Source organism: Haliotis cracherodii, unplaced genomic scaffold, assembly GCF_022045235.1.
Source record: "Haliotis cracherodii isolate W230 unplaced genomic scaffold, xgHalCrac1.p SCAF_19, whole genome shotgun sequence".
Lineage (NCBI taxonomy): Eukaryota > Metazoa > Mollusca > Gastropoda > Lepetellida > Haliotidae > Haliotis > Haliotis cracherodii.
Genome location: NW_027266274.1, coordinates 20,131,973 through 20,150,701, shown reverse-complemented (window position 1 = coordinate 20,150,701; position 18,729 = coordinate 20,131,973). Strand labels below are relative to the sequence as shown.

General features: G+C 41.3%; 2 protein-coding genes and 1 pseudogene across 8 annotated transcripts in view; 2 read left to right on the top strand and 1 right to left on the bottom strand.

Annotated features, from left to right (window-relative positions):
- The window catches only part of LOC139466851 (nck-associated protein 1-like), a 57,719-nt gene extending 46,144 nt beyond the window's left edge, over nucleotides 1-11,575 (top strand). For 4 of the 7 annotated variants that reach the window (XM_071248593.1, XM_071248592.1, XM_071248591.1 and 1 more), the window contains 5 exons: nucleotides 4,659-4,743; nucleotides 5,473-5,583; nucleotides 5,960-6,072; nucleotides 6,371-6,460; nucleotides 8,266-11,575. In XM_071248593.1, the coding sequence (XP_071104694.1) occupies nucleotides 4,659-4,743; nucleotides 5,473-5,583; nucleotides 5,960-6,072; nucleotides 6,371-6,460; nucleotides 8,266-8,379 (513 nt within the window). In that variant the 3' untranslated portion in view covers nucleotides 8,380-11,575. Of the gene's footprint in view, nucleotides 1-1,553; nucleotides 1,572-4,658; nucleotides 4,744-5,472; nucleotides 5,584-5,959; nucleotides 6,073-6,370; nucleotides 6,461-8,265 lie in introns of all 7 variants that reach the window. The other 3 variants (XR_011653631.1, XR_011653632.1, XM_071248590.1) reach the window with 3 other exon arrangements.
- Nucleotides 6,532-8,057, top strand: LOC139466878 (tetra-peptide repeat homeobox protein 1-like; annotated as a pseudogene).
- Nucleotides 11,576-13,940: 2,365 nt separating the features above from the next.
- On the bottom strand, nucleotides 13,941-18,087 carry LOC139466850 (uncharacterized). Its single transcript, XM_071248588.1, has 3 exons — nucleotides 17,944-18,087; nucleotides 15,049-15,254; nucleotides 13,941-14,130 (listed from the first exon to the last, which is right to left on the bottom strand). The coding sequence occupies exons 2-3, from the start codon at nucleotides 15,251-15,253 to the stop codon at nucleotides 13,964-13,966; spliced, it is 372 nt and encodes a 123-aa protein (XP_071104689.1). The 5' UTR covers nucleotide 15,254; nucleotides 17,944-18,087; the 3' UTR covers nucleotides 13,941-13,963.
- Nucleotides 18,088-18,729: the final 642 nt, after the last annotated feature.

Sequence of the window (18,729 nt, the reverse complement as noted above, 5' to 3'; positions counted from 1 at the left end):
TGAGATCGCACTAACCACAGGAATGGATTTAGGGGTTAGTGTAGGTTTACTGCCATGCGAGCCCTGGAGATGTAGAGGATGATAGTAAACTTACAACCCCACATAACTGTTGTTAGCTCACCTGATCTAGGGACCGTCATTTGGTGTTGTTATTTGGATGTCGTGAGTGTCTTCAAGTAGTGTATCAGATAGAAAGATCACAAATTTGCTTAGAGACAGTGGTAAAAGACTGGCTTTGGCTAAATGTACTGCTCTCAAAGTACTTCACTGGCAGGTGACTGACTAACTGTAGTTTTAATGTATTTTGTCATGTTGTTTGCGTATCAATGAATTTGCGTTTTAGAAATGATCTTCAGCAACCCATGCTTGTCATAAGAGGCAACTAACAGGATTGGAGGGACAGGCTCCTTGACTTGGTTGATGCATGTCATTGTATCGCAATGACATAGATCGATGCTCATGTTGTCAGTTACTAGATTGTCTGGTCCAGACTCGATTATTTACAGGCCAGCATCATATAGTTGGAATACTGCAGAGTGCGGCATTTTAACAACTAAATGGATCAGGTGGTCATACTTGGTTGTTTGTGCCTGACAGTGTGGGACGCTTCATATCAATCATTGTTTTGTTCGGTTTATATTCAGGTCTCTGTTACAAAGCTGGAATAATGTAGCTTCAAACAACAAACAAACAAATGTGTGGACATTTGGCTAAATAGATGCCCATCACCATCTGCTCATTGTAAGAAGACTAAATGTATATTTGATGGTAACAATGGTTGACCTGACTATGTGTAACTAGATTAATGATTTGCTGACTACAGTGGTGCGTGTAGTTACTTGTAGTTACGTGTAGGTACTTGTAGCTACTTGTAGTTACTTGTAGGTACTTGTAGCTACTTGTAGTTACTTGTAGTTACTTGTAGGTACTTGTAGTTACTTGTAGTTACTTGTAGTTACATGTTGGTACCAATACTGAATGGATGATACTGAGATGGTCAGACTGTGCATGTATGCCAACAGCAGGTAGACACTAGGATTGTAATCAATACAGCTAACTATGGACCAGTGTTGTGTACAAAACTGCATTTGGTTGGAAACGGACTGTCATTCCTGCTGGGCCAGACAGTAGACTTGGGGCCATGTCTTATCTCGACAGAGCTTCAGTGGCTGCAGTGGCGGTGTCTCCATCTGTATTTTGTCAACTGTTGTCACTAAGGGCTGATGGCTAGGTCAACTGAGGTGCTACAGATGATGACATGCCATGATCCTATCCTACATTGTCCGGAATATAATCATTGATTTGCCAGCACCTGTGCTAATGGTAAACTTCTCAAGCCAGTGTCACATCAGACTCCTTTACACAAAAGCTGACACGCTGTCATAAAACTAAAATACTCGTTTAAGTTCACTATTGGGTCTAGACATCCCCAGGTTAAATATGGGAAGACCACAGCCAACACTAAACTGTGGAGACCAGTAGTCACATGATTAGTCTGTGCAACGTTCATGACACTGTAAGTGACACACCCAACTAACTCACTCTGATTATAGAAACACGACAAAAGCAAGGTATGTGCAGCTATTTTACAACATCGTCATATTCATATCATCCTCTCCTGCTGTGTCCGTCTGCCTCATGTCGTGTCTGCCTCATGTCGCGTCTGCCTCTTGTTCCGTCTGCCTCTTGTTCCGTCTGCCTCATGTCGCGTCTGCCTCTTGTTCCGTCTGCCTCTTGTTCCGTCTGCCTCTACCTTGAGAGTTGATAAAGACCCATTTGTCGAGGAGACTGCAGGTTTTTATGAGCCAGTGTGTAGCAGACATACCATTAAATGTTGCCAGACATCTTTGTAAACTTGTTTCAGGTTAATCATAAATATATTTATTTATATATGTCAGTAGAATGTGTAGTGATTAATCAGTTCTGGGGTTAGTGTCACACTATTACCAAAGGTTACCATGAGACCCGTAAAGATCCAGTTTAGAGATGATCTTCAGCTTCCCAACGGGATTTGGTGGTCAGACTTGTTGACTTGTTTGAAGCATGTGACAGTATCCCAATTGCGTGGATTGATGCTCATGATATAAATCTCTAGGTTCTCTGGTCCAGGCATGATTATTTACAGATCACCATCAAATAGCTGGAATATTGCTGGAGTGGGACGTTTAACAAGAAACAAACAAACGAAATCTCCATCAAAACTTAATTGGCCCCTTGGAAAATATATAGCTTAAATACGTACCTCCATATGTTTTCTGCTGACATAGTCTCTCCTGCTTGTGATCACTCACCATTCTACAACCTGATGCTATCCATGATACTCTGTACTGTACTCTACAGCAATCCCCCTCAGTGTTTGGCTTCTCTCTCACGGCAAGCTGATAGCCGTGCTGTAACTGAAATACTGGTCGAAAAAGAATTGCATCTAACTCACTCACTCAATATTTTTAAATCTCAGTTACTTTTTCCGGCACTGACAAACTCTACTCATGATAATATCCCTCCATGTGATCTTCAAGCTGTATTGCTAGTACTTCCAAACACCTGGTGTCCGACTTGTGTTTCTTTGGAATCAAGGGAGTGATGCTAGAACTTCCAAACACCTGGTGTCCAGCTTGTGTTTTATTGGAATCAAGGGAGTGACCCTCGAACTTCCAAACACCTGGTGTCCGGCTTGTGTTTTATTGGAATCAAGCGAGTGATGCTAGAACTTCCAAACACCTGGTGTCCGGCTTGTGTTTCATTGGAATCAAGCGAGTGATGCTAGAACTTCCAAACACCTGGTGTCCGGCTTGTGTTTCATTGGAATCAAGCGAGTGATGCTAGAACTTCCAAACAGCTGGTGTCCGCCTTGTGTTTTATTTGAATCAACCGAGGAATGCTAGAACTTCCAAACACCTGGTGTCCGGCTTGTGTTTCATAGGAATCAAGCAAGGAATGCTAGAACTTACAAACACTAACAATGACTGATGGTAATGTAGCACTGTGATCGCTTTGTGGAATGGGACTTTGGTGACAAGATTGCTGTATATGTGTGATGTCACAATGTTAAACATCGACACATGGTGTCCAGCATGTGTTTTGTTGGAGTCGAGGGAGCCCATGCTTTGGGGTTTCTGTGAATGCGTTGTGATGAAAATACCACTTAACGCTGTTAACCCCATTGGATATCAACAATATTTTGAGTAATTTGTAGTCATGGTGTTACGATTCATCAAGACCTGTTAAGATCCGGGGTTGAATAGGTCTTCAGCAACCCAAGCTTGCTGTAAATGGCGCCTATGCTTGTCATAAGAGGCGACTAATGGGATTGGGTTGTCAGGCTCGCTGAGTTGGTTGAAGCATGTCATAGTATCCCAATTGCGTGGATCGATGGTCATGTCAATCACTGGATTATTTGGTCCAGATTTGATTATTTTCAGATCACCGTCATATAGCTGGAATATTGCTGAGTGCAGTGTTAAACAACAAACAAACCAAAACAAAACGATTCAACGATGCATAGATGCATTCACAAGAATTTTTTGTACACCGGTACCACAGTCCTGCCATTCCCTCGTCCCAATTGTACCATGATGTCCGGACAGAGTACTGTCACTTGTCTCCGGGTACTAGAAGCAGGATGCACATTCCAGCATTGCATATTACATCGCAGTAACTAGCTCACCGAAACACTACGTAGCTTCATCGCTGTGTATTTCAGTACATTGTCACATTGTTCCACTACATTATCTGCACATCGGAGGGACTATAGAATTATAATGTTTAATAATGTAGCTCAGATGGAGTCGTTCATACTACTTTTTCATATATATTTGTTGTCTTAAAATAACAGCATCTTAAATAACATTAATAGAAGATAAATTTTTTAAACTGTTATTTGAAAATGTAAATAAATTCATTTAGTTTTAGCTCATTTTGATAAAGTCAGTGTGAGCTTATGTATTGGGTCTTTGAACATTTGCGGGCGGTCGTGTAGCCTAGTGGTTAAAGCGATCGCTCGTCACGCCGAAGAACCGGGTTCAATTCCCGACATGGGTACAATGTGTGAAGCCCATTTCTGGTGTCCCCCGCCATGATATTGCTGGAATATTGCTAAAGTGGCGTAAATCCATACTCACTCACTTTCTCTGATCATTCCCCTGTCTGTCCATTTTCACTGACCCAAGAACTCTTCTCAACAAAAGTATTTTCAGGGTCAGTATGAACATTGGACGTTAGTCAAATACTGTATTCCAGTATTTTACTCATCACGGAATACATTTATGTAGGGAGGCCCTCTCACAGGGTGATTGTACACAACTGTTTATTTGGTTACACAGCTGTTTATTTGGTTAAGTACTTGTAGAAAAAATACACCGCCCGCCAGCACTATATTTTCAAAAGCCATTGCCTGAGAACCAATTCTTTTATTTTTTCAAGCCTTAAGGTAAGGGGCTACTTGCATGAAACAGTTGTAGTGCTATAACTATCGTAATGCGCATACTTCACATAGGCATGATAGACTTACAACAGACATAGCAGACATAGCCGACATAGCCTGATAGTTTTGTGGGCCAAGGACAACATACTGCTTAGCACAACAGGAGGATTTCCTTGTGGAGTAGTGTATGAACATCAGCATGATATCACTGACTAATTATACATGTTATACCTAGGTCGTCAACGAGTTGGCGTCTTCTGCTGGCCTGACGTGTGCCGTTGATCCCACCCTCTGCAATGCCCTCCGTACTCTCAAGTCAGGTGAGACTACACTACCTTTGTTGTTTGAGTGTCCATTTTGTTGTAGGCGCCACAATTTTATGTAAAGAGTTACATCCCTTAAGCATGCCAGAATCCTATGATTGTTGTTTGAATTCCAAATTTGCCCTGAATTGAAGTTACAACGCATAGTCATACGAAAGCTTTTAGGTTTCACCAAAGTAGTGAATAGGTGCATCACTTCTGGCCTTCCTCCCATATTAAGCCGCCATGATATAACTGAAATACTGTGTCAAAGTACTTTTGTTCTTTATTGGTTCTACCCGTGAAGAGCCGGGGTGGAACAGATCTAACATTATCTGCAATTCATGCTTGCCGTAAGAAGCGACTATGCTTGTCGTAATTTGCAGCTAACGGGATCGGTGGTCAGGCTTGCTGACTTGGTTGATGCATGTCATATTATCCTAGATCGATGTTCATGATCTCAATCACTGGATTGTCTGGTCCGGACTCGATTATTTGCAGACCGCCTTTCTATAGCTGGAATATTTGCTGTGTGTGGGGTTAAACAACAATCAAACAAAACAAACAAATTTTGTTAATTAATTTGGTAATTACCCAAGGAGGACTTGGTGACTCGCTGACTTGGTTGATACATGTCATCGTATCCCAATTTCACGCATCAATTCTCATGCCCTAATATAACTTGAATATTGGTGATTGCGGCGTTAACAAACAAACAAACGCACTCACTCACTCTCTGTGTTGCAGAGCATGCGGAGGATGAGTACACGCTGGCCTGTCTACTCATGGTGTTTATTGCCGTGTCAATTCCCAAACTGGCCAAGGGAGATGCAGCCAAGTACAGGGCTCACTTAGAAGGTCAGTGAACTCTCACTTCTTGTCTATCGACAACTTTTAGTGGGGGGGGCAGGGATGACCCAGGCATCACAACTTTAACAATCTGTAAATATCCTATCACAAACTATGTGTTAAGATAGAAGACCACTTATGTTGTAACGTCGACTTAAACAATCTTTTATTGGATCACATCTATTGCATTTTCTCTAAATCTGTTTAAAAAAGTTTTAATTTTGCCTGTAGTTGAGGACAACCGGACAGAGATGAGACATATATGTGAGGCCCACGTAATTTTTTTTCAACAGTGTCTAAATGTACTTACCTGTTGTAAGCCTTTCAGGTAGACAGTCATCCTGCATAGCTAAACTGTTAGATATGAACTCTATCTGTCTCTCAGGCCACCGAAACAACAGCCACTGCTTAGCCAAGGGCATCAACTCCCTGGCTGGAGCACTGTTCACCATCTACGGCCCCGGAGACGTTGAGGACAGACTGAAGGAATTCCTTGCAGTAAGTCTCTGTGCACTGTCATCTCATGTTTTGCATCACTTCAGGCAATAGCTGTTTGTTTTATCTGTTTGCAGATCCGCTGACCCTTGTAAGATGAAAATACTTTCTTTTCTTGTCCTACATTGTCTGATAGGATTTGAATCATGTCTGTTGAAGTCAGTGAAAATCTGAATCACCAGTGTGGTGTCTCCCATTGTTACATGGCCCACTCACTCACTCACTCACTCACTCACTCACTCACTCACTCACTCCATGTTGTTGACACTGTGTGATGGCATCACTCTGACGTCTGATTCAGCTGGCATCTTCAAGCCTGCTGCGTCTGGGCCAGGAGCAGGACAAGGAGTCCATCAAACAGAGAGAGTCGGTCTACCTCCTGCTGGACCTGGTATGTACCCTTACCCCTTATATACCCCGTATGCATCTCTCTCAATACTTGGAATCAATGAAACTGACCTAATGTACCAGATTACCCTTGTCATTAGGTCCCCAGCACCCAAGTTTGTCTCCATGTAGGTATTCCTGGTCAGAACAGGTCCCCAGTACCTCATGCTTGACTTCCTGTAGGTATTCCTGGTCAGAACAGGTCCCCAGTACCTCATGCTTGACTTCCTGTAGGTATTCCTGGTCAGAACAGGTCCCCAGTACCTCATGCTTGACTTCCTGTAGATATTCCTGGTCAGAACAGGTCTCCAGTGCCTCATGCTTGACTTCCTGTAGGTATTCAGAGACAGAACAGGTCCCCAGTACCTCATGCTTGACTTCCTGTAGGTATTCCTGGTCAGAACAGGTCCCCAGTACCTCAGGCTTGACTTCCTGTAGGTATTCAGAGACAGAACAGGTCCCCAGTACCTCATGCTTGACGTCCTGTAGGTATTCAGAGACAGAACAGGTCCCCAGTACCTCATGCTTGACTTCCTGTAGGTATTCCTGGTCAGAACAGGTCCTCAGTACCTCATGCTTGACTTCCTTAGGTATTCAGAGACAGAACAGGTCCCGAGTACCTCATGCTTGACGTCCTGTAGGTATTCCTGGTCAGAACTGGTCCCCAGTGCCTCATGCTTGACTTCCTGTAGGTATTCCTGGTCAGAACAGGTCCCCAGTACCTCATGCTTGATTTTTCTGTAGGTATTCCTGGTCAGAACAGGTCCCGAGTACCTCATGCTTGACTTCCTGTAGGTATTCCTGGTCAGAACAGGTCCCCAGTACCTCATGCTTGACTACCTGTAGGTATTCCAGGTCAGAACAGGCCCCCAGTACCTCATGCTTGACTACCTGTAGGTATTCCTGGTCAGAACAGGCCCCCAGTACCTCATGATTGACTTCCTGTAGGTATTCAGAGACAGAACAGGTCCTGAGTACCTCATGCTTGACTTCCTGTAGGTATTCCTGGTCAGAACAGGTCCCCAGTACCTCATGCTTGACTACCTGTAGGTATTCCTGGTCAGAACAGGCCCCCAGTACCTCATGCTTGACTACCTGTAGGTATTCCTGGTAAGAACAGGCCCCCAGTACCTCATGCTTGACTTCCTGTAGGTATTCCTGGTCAGAACAGGTCCTGAGTACCTCATGCTTGACTTCCTGTAGGTATTCCTGGTCAGAACAGGTCCCCAGTACCTCATGCTTGACGTCCTGTAGGTATTCCTGGTCAGAACAGGTCCCCAGTACCTCATGCTTGACTACCTGTAGGTATTCCTGGTCAGAACAGGTCCCCAGTACCTCATGCTTGACTACCTGTAGGTATTCAGAGACAGAACAGGTCCCCAGTACCTCATGCTTGACTTCCTGTAGGTATTCCTGGTCAGAACAGGTCCTGAGTACCTCATGCTTGACGTCCTGTAGGTATTCCTGGTCAGAATAGGTCCCCAGTACCTCATGTTTGACGTCCTGTAGGTATTCCTGGTCAGAACAGGTCCCCAGTACCTCATGCTTGACTACCTGTAGGTATTCCTGGTCAGAACAGGTTCCCAGTACCTCATGCTTGACTTCCTGTAGGTATTCCTGGTATGAACAGGTCCCCAGTACCTCATGCTTGACTACCTGTAGGTATTCCTGGTCAGAATAGGTTCCCAGCAGCCCATGTTGGGATTCAGGGGCAACTAGAATAGTATTTTTTAACCTTTTCATGTGTTGTAACTATGGTTTGTTTTTCTCTTTACTGTAAACTGCTTTAATGAAAATATTTTGTTCCAGATTGTCCAAGAATCACCATTCCTGACAATGGATCTGCTAGAGTCATGCTTCCCCTATGCCTTGTTGAGAAATGCCTATCATTCTGTGTACAAGATGTCTGCCGGCGATAACTGATTTGTTCCACCTACCACTCTGTAAATGAGATTTCAGCAGGAGATACCTCTGCGTACCACTCTGATTACAAGATGTTATCAGGAGATAACTGATTTATTCTACCTACAGCTCTGACTACAAGATGTTATCAGCAGAGAACTGATTTATTCTGCATATCACTCTGTATGCAAGGTGTCTTCAGGAGACAATCAATATAAGATAGATGAATAAAGAAATATTTGAAAAGTGGACCAAGATATATGGGACTGAGAAAAATTCAATAGTTCAGGATAGCAGAACATTTCAGAAATTGTCAGGATAGGTCTTCTCCCCAGCTCAGGAACCAATCAAAATCTGAATGGTGGTAAAATTGTAATTTGGGGTTTAGATCCATATTTCTTTGATTCCATATTTATATTCTATCCAGTGTGGATGGCAGCAGCTTGAATGTATATATGGAATGCTGATAGTGTCTTGAGTGTTGATCCATCCAGTCACAGGTTGGATGACTTGGCCCTTGTCCTGGAGGACAGTCTGTTACCTGGGATGTATGAACAAGCTGTTGAAGACTTTTAATGGGGAGATTACTATCATAGTGACAAATTCTTGTTTATTCTGCAGAAAGTCTGCAACACAGATAGTTAAATTCCAAAGGCGATTTCATGTCAAGAGCTCAGGTGATTTCAGGTCTGGAGCTCAGGTGGTTTCAGGTCTGGAGCTCAGGTGGTTTCACATCGAGCTCAGATTGTTTCATGTCTGGAGCTCAGGTGGTTTCACATCGAGCTCAGATTGTTTCTCGTCTGGAGCTCAGGTGATTTCAGGTCTGGAGCTCAGGTGGTTTCAGGTCTGGAGCTCAGATGGTTTCAGGTCTGGAGCTTAGGTGGTTTCACATCGAGCTCAGATTGTTTCATGTCTGGAGCTCAGGTGGTTATGTCAAGATTAGACCAAGATCAGGGAGTGATTTTAGTTGACAGATGTTAGTGTGAGGTGTTAAGTGTTTGACAAGTACAAGTGTTTGGTAAGAAGCACAGCTTTTGTTTAGAAGAGACTTAACTGATTGACCCCAGTCACACTATTTGTGCTATATAGGAGCTGGACAATTTAGAATATGTTGAAGTAATATGAATAATAATGTTCATAATTGGTCAAAATAATATGAAGGATTTTCACAGTTGTATTATTTCACCAACTCGTGTCATAATGCACTACTTCAGACACAATAGACTTGTCTTGTAAACAAACTTATTTCATGTATTTGTACTTAGTTGTTATTTCTTCATGAGTCAGAGTTGCCTCCCTTGAATTGTGTACTTTATAAAACATGCATGATGCAAAAGTCTGTTAAACAGACACATGCATAACACCTTGCTGTTTGTCATCACACTAAAACATAGCTTTGCATTTTGAAGTCATTTCTTGTCTTAGTTAACATGTGTATGCTTGCATTTATTTATTTTGCGAACAAGCTTGTCCCTGAATAAGTCCACAGCTCTATTTATGTGGAAATGTTTATTTGTAAGGACAGATTATTATTTCTTACAATGGAACAAGAATTTAAGAAAAATCTGCTACAGAACTTTTACCAGCAGATTCTTTCAGGGACTGGAGTTGTTCTCATCACATCTAGGGCTGGGACGAGACCAAACCCACCCACCTATTCCACGACCCTCCCCGGGTACCCACCCACCCATTCCACGACCCTACCCGGGTACCTGCTGTAGGTCACAAGAGATAGGTACAAAATGTCCGATTGGGAATAGTTTGACTGTAACCCTGGACAAAATGTGTTTAAATACTGGTCATGCATACACTGATGTTGACTGAAGTTATATCTTTATTCAAACATATATAAGCCTGGGTGCATAGTCAGAAAGCAATGGGAAAATTAGTGACTTGTAGTGTAACCATATAGTTTAAGAACATTATTGGCATTAAACAAGGTATCACATGACCGACCATGGGTCCGGGAAGATCTGTTGGTACCCAGGTCCTTCTCAGTACCCACCCGACCCGAGTACCTGTCCCAGCCCAAATCACATCCTTCACACCTTTGTCTTGCCAGCCTCTCTGTTATAGATCTGTTTCCCCGCTGTGAAGATAGAGCAACACAATTCAACTCTCGTTTTGCATCATGGCCAAGTTATTTATAATATAGATCCCTTTCTTTATCGTTATTATTTGTGGTAAAGCATTTCTTAGTTTACAGCACAGTTTTGTTAAAAAAATCAGTAAAATATTAATAAATTTGAAATATATTTTTTCAAGTGATCACTTAGAAGTATCTTTGAACTGGTGTTATGAAAGGATTTAAGTGGAACAAAACGTTTTACTTCTCAATTCCTAATGGCTTTTGAATATCACCGTTTTTTTGGTTTTCGGATGCTTAAGAACCATTTGAAATTTTCTTGTTGATCACTAAAACAACTGTAAAACATCTCACTCACTTTTAAAATACGACTTCATTTTAAAAACAGGCCATCATTTGAGTATTTACTCATGTTTACAGTTTAATGTCTGTGTGACGCCACACCCCTTGTTATGGCACGAGTAATTGCAAAAAACATGGCCATCCAAAAACGTGTGATGTCTAAACACCTATGACGCGATGATATTATTTTACAAACTTGATGGAAGGAAAGAATTTTTGTTAACTTTCCTTTTACTTGTTTTTGTAAAAATGTTTTGTAACAAATTTCATATTAAAAATCTCTTGAAACAATTGAAACCCAGTTGTAAGACTGGCATTTAGTTTCCTAATGACAGTGTCGTGTGAATGTTTAACTTCCATACACATGTACCCTGTTCCAGTGTTAGAAACATGTTTATATTACTCTAGTAGCAACTGAAGCCAATTGTAGGTTCCAGTTGCCAGTACCGAGATACCATCAGTTAACATGAAGCTAAATGAGATGCGGTCTCTGTTATTGTACAATAGAGAGATGTTACTTCGGTTGCATAGTAACTTGAACAGCCTTGATTGCCTTTCGGTGTCAATAACAAAGCAACAAGCTTGTTTTGACCATGTAAAAAAATACTCTCAGAAAAGTGTTTGCTTTGAAGCGAGTCCAGTTGAAAATGCATGTGCTTGTCCTAAAGGTGTATTTGTCTGGTGTTGTGCATGCTGAGGGTGAATAGATATCACCTGGACTTTGTCAGATTACTGCATGTTTTGTAGATTTATTGTATGTTCCTTGTACATATGTCATGAACTTTTGTAATAAACACTGAAATCAATCCAATGTTTTCATGGCGTGTATAGCCTGATATGGGCCTACACTGTTTGTTTGCGTGTTTGTTGTTTAACACCGCACTCAGCAATGGCTGGTGAGTATGAACATGGAGTACTTAGGGGAAGACAACTTGGGGAAATACTAGGTTATCATGTCCCATCTTGTCCTTGGTTATCATGTATATGTGGGCTGTCGTGCCCTCACTGAAGCCTGGCCCGTGAAGATCCAGGGTAGAATAGGTCTTCAGCAACACATTCTTGTCGTAAGAGGTGACTATGTTTGTTGCAAGAGACAACTAATGGGTTCGAGTGGTCAGGCTCACAGACTTGGTTGATGCATGTCATCGTATCCCAATTGTGTAGATGCTCATGATGTCAATCACTGGATTTGACTCGTTTACTTACAGACTGCCATCATATAGCTCGATAATTGCTGAGTGCGATGTTAAACAACAAACACTTATAGACAAAGACAACCGAGTTATATAAGGATATGTTTTATTTACAATATCAGTCTATTACCACTGACATTTACATGGGACTTGTACAGATCTAACAAAATGATCGTGAAGGCACGGAATGTGAAAACATGACATGCTACATCGGTATGCAGTGATCATCGTGAATATGATACAATCGATGAAATAGAAACGTTGGTCCCACTACTGAAAAAGAAAGCCAAGGAATAGTGTACTTTACACTTTGGTGAAACAACAGGCATGATGAACATATCTAATTCAGTTATCCCCAGGTGGACGTATGCATATCTGGAATGTGTTCGAAGTATTCATTTGTCTATAAATAACTCAGTGGCCTCGCTCAGTAACACATTTAGCGGTTCACTGCAATGGCAGCACTAAACAATACCTGTACATGCAATTGGTCTGATAGGGAGCATGACCTATTTAACCAGTAAATTACTTTCAATTACCGGGAAAAGGAAACAGTGTAACTGTGCCTTGGACAGTTAATACATCAAGGAAGCTAATCACAGATCTCATAAGACTTTTCTGAGGATGCTTCAGTTAACTTTCAAATCTTAGGGAACCACTAAAGAGCTGTCAGTTACCATGGTTACAGAAGAAATTATCTTCCAATAACACTCACAAATATTGCTTACTTAATTATTTTTAAGTTTTCAAAAAGAAAAGGTATACATTATAATGTGACACATCGTATGATAGAGGACGAATGTGGTATATGATAATGATAACGAAGATTATATCAACACATGGAAATAAAAAGCACTGTGTAAAACTTCATATTGGCTTACAAAAAACTATTACTAAGATGTTTTCTAAATGTAAACATGGCAAATAATATGTATTGATGAAATACATAAAATATACAAGTTGTTAATGTACAATAAGGTGTTTAACATTTTCGCTAATGAACATGATAAATATGCATGCAATTCTGTATTAAACTGCTGGAGGGGTTAGCAAAATGTCATGACAATCTGGAGTTTGGCAAGGTCTTTTAATGATTGAGAGGCTCCAATCTCAAACTAGCCATACCAACTATAGGAAAGATACTTTCTGGTGATCAGTCATGTGAACATGGTGTCAATAAGAAAACTACACAATACATGTTGATAAAAAAACAAATAATACAAAGTATAATAATAAGTTCTACCATGGGCCAGGTGTGGACCAAAGCATCTCCTTGTCTTAGACATGAGTTTGTCAAATTTGGCAGAGTAAAATTAGTGTTTGAATGAAGCTATATCGTTTGTGCCTATACTTCAAGAGCATTTTAAGGATACTGACATTTTCTTGCTTATTTGTTCCCTGCATATTGGCCTTCTGACCAAAGAAAACAGTCCATAATCAGAATTTTCAGGAAACATGTTAGAAGAATACTAAGCAAACAGGCAATTGACAATATTGAAGATACTGATCCCTTTGCTTTTACATTTTGATTAAAAAAAATATTGCAGTAAAAATGGTAACACTCAATTCACGAGTGACATTAAAACTACCAGAACTTTTAAGATGTACACATTTCCTTTGCTACATCCAGCACAGGTTGAAATCAGGAACACCTCAAATGTTCAAATTGTGACCAACTAACAGGTCGAAACAAGCTTTGTCTAGCCTTCCCACATTATCACTTGATGTCACTGTAACCATTCTATTTGCCCCAAACTTAATCAAATCTATCCCCACAAGTCATGTTGAAATGAGCACCATTCAAATTCTTAATTTCATATTTGATAACTTCCAAGTATCTTAATAAAATTACTACAATCTTACACTGTCACAAGATTCCTGAAACTTTCTTCAGCCAATATCTACAGCAAAATATAAATTTTGTCAATATGTTGTCTTTGTCAATATATACACACATATATATGGTTCAAACTCCATCCAGCAATCACAGAGAGTAACTTCCCCTAATGCCTATAGGACTGAGTGCGAACCCGATGGTGATGTATATGAGGACGGACGCCACTATCGTTATCATCCCCATCATGAAGGCGTACTGGGACCACTTGTTGGAGTACTTCAGGTCACCTTGTCCATAAGCTCGGTTTGACATGTCTGAAAGAGAAACAGTTTAATGAACAAGGGTGAATAGTCAGTTAGTTTTGACGCCACTTTGAACAGTATTCAAGATATATCACATCGTCAGCTTACAGCGAAAAGAAAGCCAGATATGATCCAGGTCTCACATGTTTATCACTTTCGTTTTGTTTGTTTATTTGTTGTTTAACGTCGCTCTCTGCTGTATTCCAGACTGCAGTCTGTGAATAATCGAGTCTGGACCAGACAATGCAGTGATTGACATGAGCATCGATCCACGCAATTGGGATACAATTACATGCATCAACCAAGTCAGTGAGCCTGACCACCTGATCCCGTTAGTCGCCTCTCAAGACAAACAGTTGCCTTTTACGGCAAGCATGGGTTGCTGAAGACCTATTCTATGAAATGACTATGAGGTTGATTTCCATTGAACATGTTGAACACAACAATCTAATACCAGGATTATTGTGAACTTCTCTCCTTAGTTATGTCAGGTCAGCTGGTACTTATAGTGATAGTAGTGTAAACACTATCTAAAAAGGCCAAATCATGTCTACCGTGCTTCATTGGCATGCCAAGATATATTCATTGGCAAAAAACTGTCATGATTAACTTTTGAAATATAAACAAAATGATGTTCAAAACATAAAAAAATTGAAACCAAACAGTTTGTCTTTTCAAAATCAAGGCCAGTGAGTGAGTGAGTATGGTTTTATGTCGCTTTTAGCAATATTCCAGCAATATCACGGCGGGGGACACCACAAATGGGCTTCACACATTGTACCCATGTCGGGAATCGAACCCGGGTCTTCGGCGTGACGAGCGAACGCTTTAACCACTAGGCTACCCGACCGCCCCTAAAAAATCAAGGCCAATTTTTACAGTAAAACAACGGCCTGGCCCAAATAGCCCCGCGACGGTGGTGATACTTACATGCAAAGAAGATGGCGAAGGGCCCAATGAGGGGGTTGAGGATGGTCACAACCACGGCAAGCGGCATGTAGGAGTGGGGCTTGGGGCCAATGAAGTGACCCTGGTAGATTGCTGGGTGGGAGAAGACCGGATCACGGGTCACAAGCACCTGCTTCGATGTCGTGCGGTAGATCTCTGCATTGTCTCCGGGCGTTGGGGTAGTCATGCTGAAATGTTTGATTGACTTATTTAGAAGAGTGAGTTCTGTGCAACTGGAATGACGGATATTTTTATCATGTTTATGCTAATATAGGTGAGGTGAAATAGGGTTTGACATTGTGTTTAAAAATTGTTGCACTTACATAGCGATGTGCATACATGTCTGTGCTTGCTTGTACTAGGCTGTACTAATGCCCATTTTATAGTGCTAGCCCAATGAGATACCATGCTGCAGTTTAACATGAATACCCCACTCAGACACAGTATACTGAGTCCGAGCTGACCAGTCCTTGTTTTAGTCCCTTAATAATGCCAAGCACCAGACAGGATAACAACAAGTACCATCATGTATCCTCTTTTGGTATGACGCAGCCGGGGATTGAACCCCCGACCCCCGACCCTCGGGGCTGATGCTCTACCAGTACCACTAGACCATGGAGGCGGTCAGTTGTAGCTATAACAAAGTGAGTCTGTGTGATGTGGGAGGAAAGCAGATGAAAGGTGGAACTCCATACCACTGTTGGGAAAACATTCATTTTGTTCAGCTAATGTTATGGTTTTGTAGAGATGAATTTTCACTGGAGACAGGACCAGTAATAGGGCATTTATGTGCCATTTTCTAAATTATTGCCCGGCATTTGTGTCGCAATATTTCCTGATACATATAGCAATATATTGCCATTGAAAGACAGATTTGTTTTCTTCTACTTTCATACCCCCTTTATTTCTAGAAGACTAAAATCCATGTAGCATCACAGGTAGGTGCTGCATTTGTAACCATGGTAATGCTTACTCAAGGGTTGGGGTGGTGGGTAATAATGGCATGCTTGAAATAGTATTTGTCTGAGATTAGCTGTACCAAGATTATTCTAATTCATTCATTATAGACAAACCACAAAGAAATACACTCACTTATTTCCTCATACTGACACATTTAGACCGCATCACAATATGTTTTGTCAAAGATTGGTATCACAGTTTTCAGGAGTGCTGAAACGCCATGCAGCCTAAGATGTGGTAACCTGTCAGGCTTCCTGCGCCTGTATTGCACCTGCCCAGCCCTCACCGACGTGATGGTGTACAACAAGTTATCTGTCCATAAGGGAGGTGAACCTGCCCAGCCCTCACCCATGTGATGGTGTACAACAAGTTATCTGTCCATAAGGGAGGTGAACCTGCCCAGCCCTCACCCATGTGATGGTGTACAACAAGTTATCTGTCCATAAGGAAAGTGAACCTGTCCAGCCCTCACCCACCTGATGGAGTGCAACAAGTTATCTGTCCATAAGGGAAGTGAACCTGTCCAGCCCTCACCCACGTGATGGTGTGCAACAAGTTATCTGTCCATAAGGGAGGTGAACCTGTCCAGCCCTCACCCACGTGATGGTGTGCAACAAGTTATCTGTCCATAAGGGAAGTGAACCTGTCCAGCCCTCACCCACGTGATGGTGTGCAACAAGTTATCTGTCCATAAGGGAAGTGAACCCTGTCCCTGGGAGGGGTTTGTTTGCAAACATCATTTCAGAGTAGGATTGCCTGTATTTCTTGACTTCCAAGCACTTGTGCCAAAACCTTTTCAAAGGAGATGAGACTGTCAACACCTAGGCTGACTAGACACTCACTGTTTGCTGTTTAACACCTGGACTCAGCAATATTCAAGCTATATGACGGCAGTCTGTAAATAATCGAGTCTGGAACAGGCAATCCAGTGATTGCCATCATGAGCATCGATCCAGGCAAGTGGGATTGATGACATAATATAATTTGTAGAAGTCAGGAAATGGACAATTGTTACTTCACATGCTTCAAGCAAGACTAACATCTATTCTCTGAAATGAGCATATTTCACAGAAAAAAAATATAATAAAAAGGAGCCCAGAGACTTTGTTCATTTTCAGATACTGTAGTAATCTAGACTTGCCAAACATTATAGATTTGCGTGGGCTGTATTGGATATATTTGCTTCAGGGTCTGTATGACTAGATGACAGACTACGTTCAAGCTTAATCACTCTTGTACCAATAAATGCATCCTCGTCATGTTCGTGATCTTGCATACTCCGGCAAAAATGGAAAGTTTCTGGGTAAGAATCCCTTTTGTTCTCACAACCTGTGTTTTTTATCATATTACCTATGTCATGATGTACACAACAGGTTTTAATGAAGGGAAGACAGGTTGGGGCACTAAAGGAATTCTTTCCACTGTGTAAGTGAAGTCATTCATAGACTCGGTTTAAAGACGAGGGCTTGACAATAAAAATAATTATCTGATTATACATACTGAACCTGTTGGTTAAAAAACACACCAAACATTATAAGTATGATGGGTATACCCAAGACAAACTTCCCTCAGCGTTACACTGTAAGTTTGGGCATCGAAAAGGGTTTCATATTGGTTTGTTTTCATTTCCAACTTGTCTACTACTAAACACGCTGATGCTAATCTTCAACATGGAAGAAGCGATTGTATTATGAATTACCAAGATCTAGTATAAACAATTACTATTTCGTCAGAATTGATTATCATCAAGAGAACCGGTTACACTGCAAGAGAATTATATTGATACAGGGAGAGCTGCTTCCCAAATAATACGACATGGCGAACACTGATTATCAAAACACACAAATAGGTCATCGGGGCCAGGTGTAATATAAAGTAAATACAGGTAGATCGTCTTAAACATTAGTACTTACTTACCTTGCTAAAAGGTTGTCTAACGTATGGAAAAGTTGTGTCTGTCGTTACAGTTCCAAGAAGCCCCACCTCAGACGGGAATTTCCTTCCGCAACACTTCAAAAATTCAGGTAATTCAACAACCGCGCATGCGCACAGGTGTGTACAGGTGAGTCACGGATGTTTCTGAACTCGCGACAGCGCTGCGTGTATCTGGTAATGGATTCAGTGGGCAGTCGAATGTGTCAACCGTCGATGTAAAGAGTAGAGGCTTACGTCAATACGATCCTGGATAAGAAGCATATCTTGTTAATTATACTTGGCATTTGGTTTTGGTTCAAAGCTGTAAAGATCACATGAGACAAAGCAGCGTTAATTGACATTGTATATTTAAAGTAAAGAAACGCCAATTATAATATACACAATACAATGTTCCCGGGACAAATTTTACATTTTTTTTACAAATTTCGAATTTAGAAAAACAACATCATCTGGCTATATTGTCCAAATAATTTTAATTTAAACATTTTTTCTTCTACGAATAATACATAATGATAATAAAGACAAATTTATGTTCATATGTTATGACGGCTATGTGTACAGTGTAATCTACAACCACCCAATTCATATCAGGGGCACCAGCAATTTCACGCATATTAAAAACAAATATGCAGCCAACTAAAACCGCACCCACTTTTGTCCTGTGCCACCAGACAGCCCGAGGGGTGAGGCAGCAGGCTGTTGATAAGAAAACTTCAGCGCACCTGAGAAGTGGACGTTATGCAATAAGGTGTTCATGTCTTGGGGCTA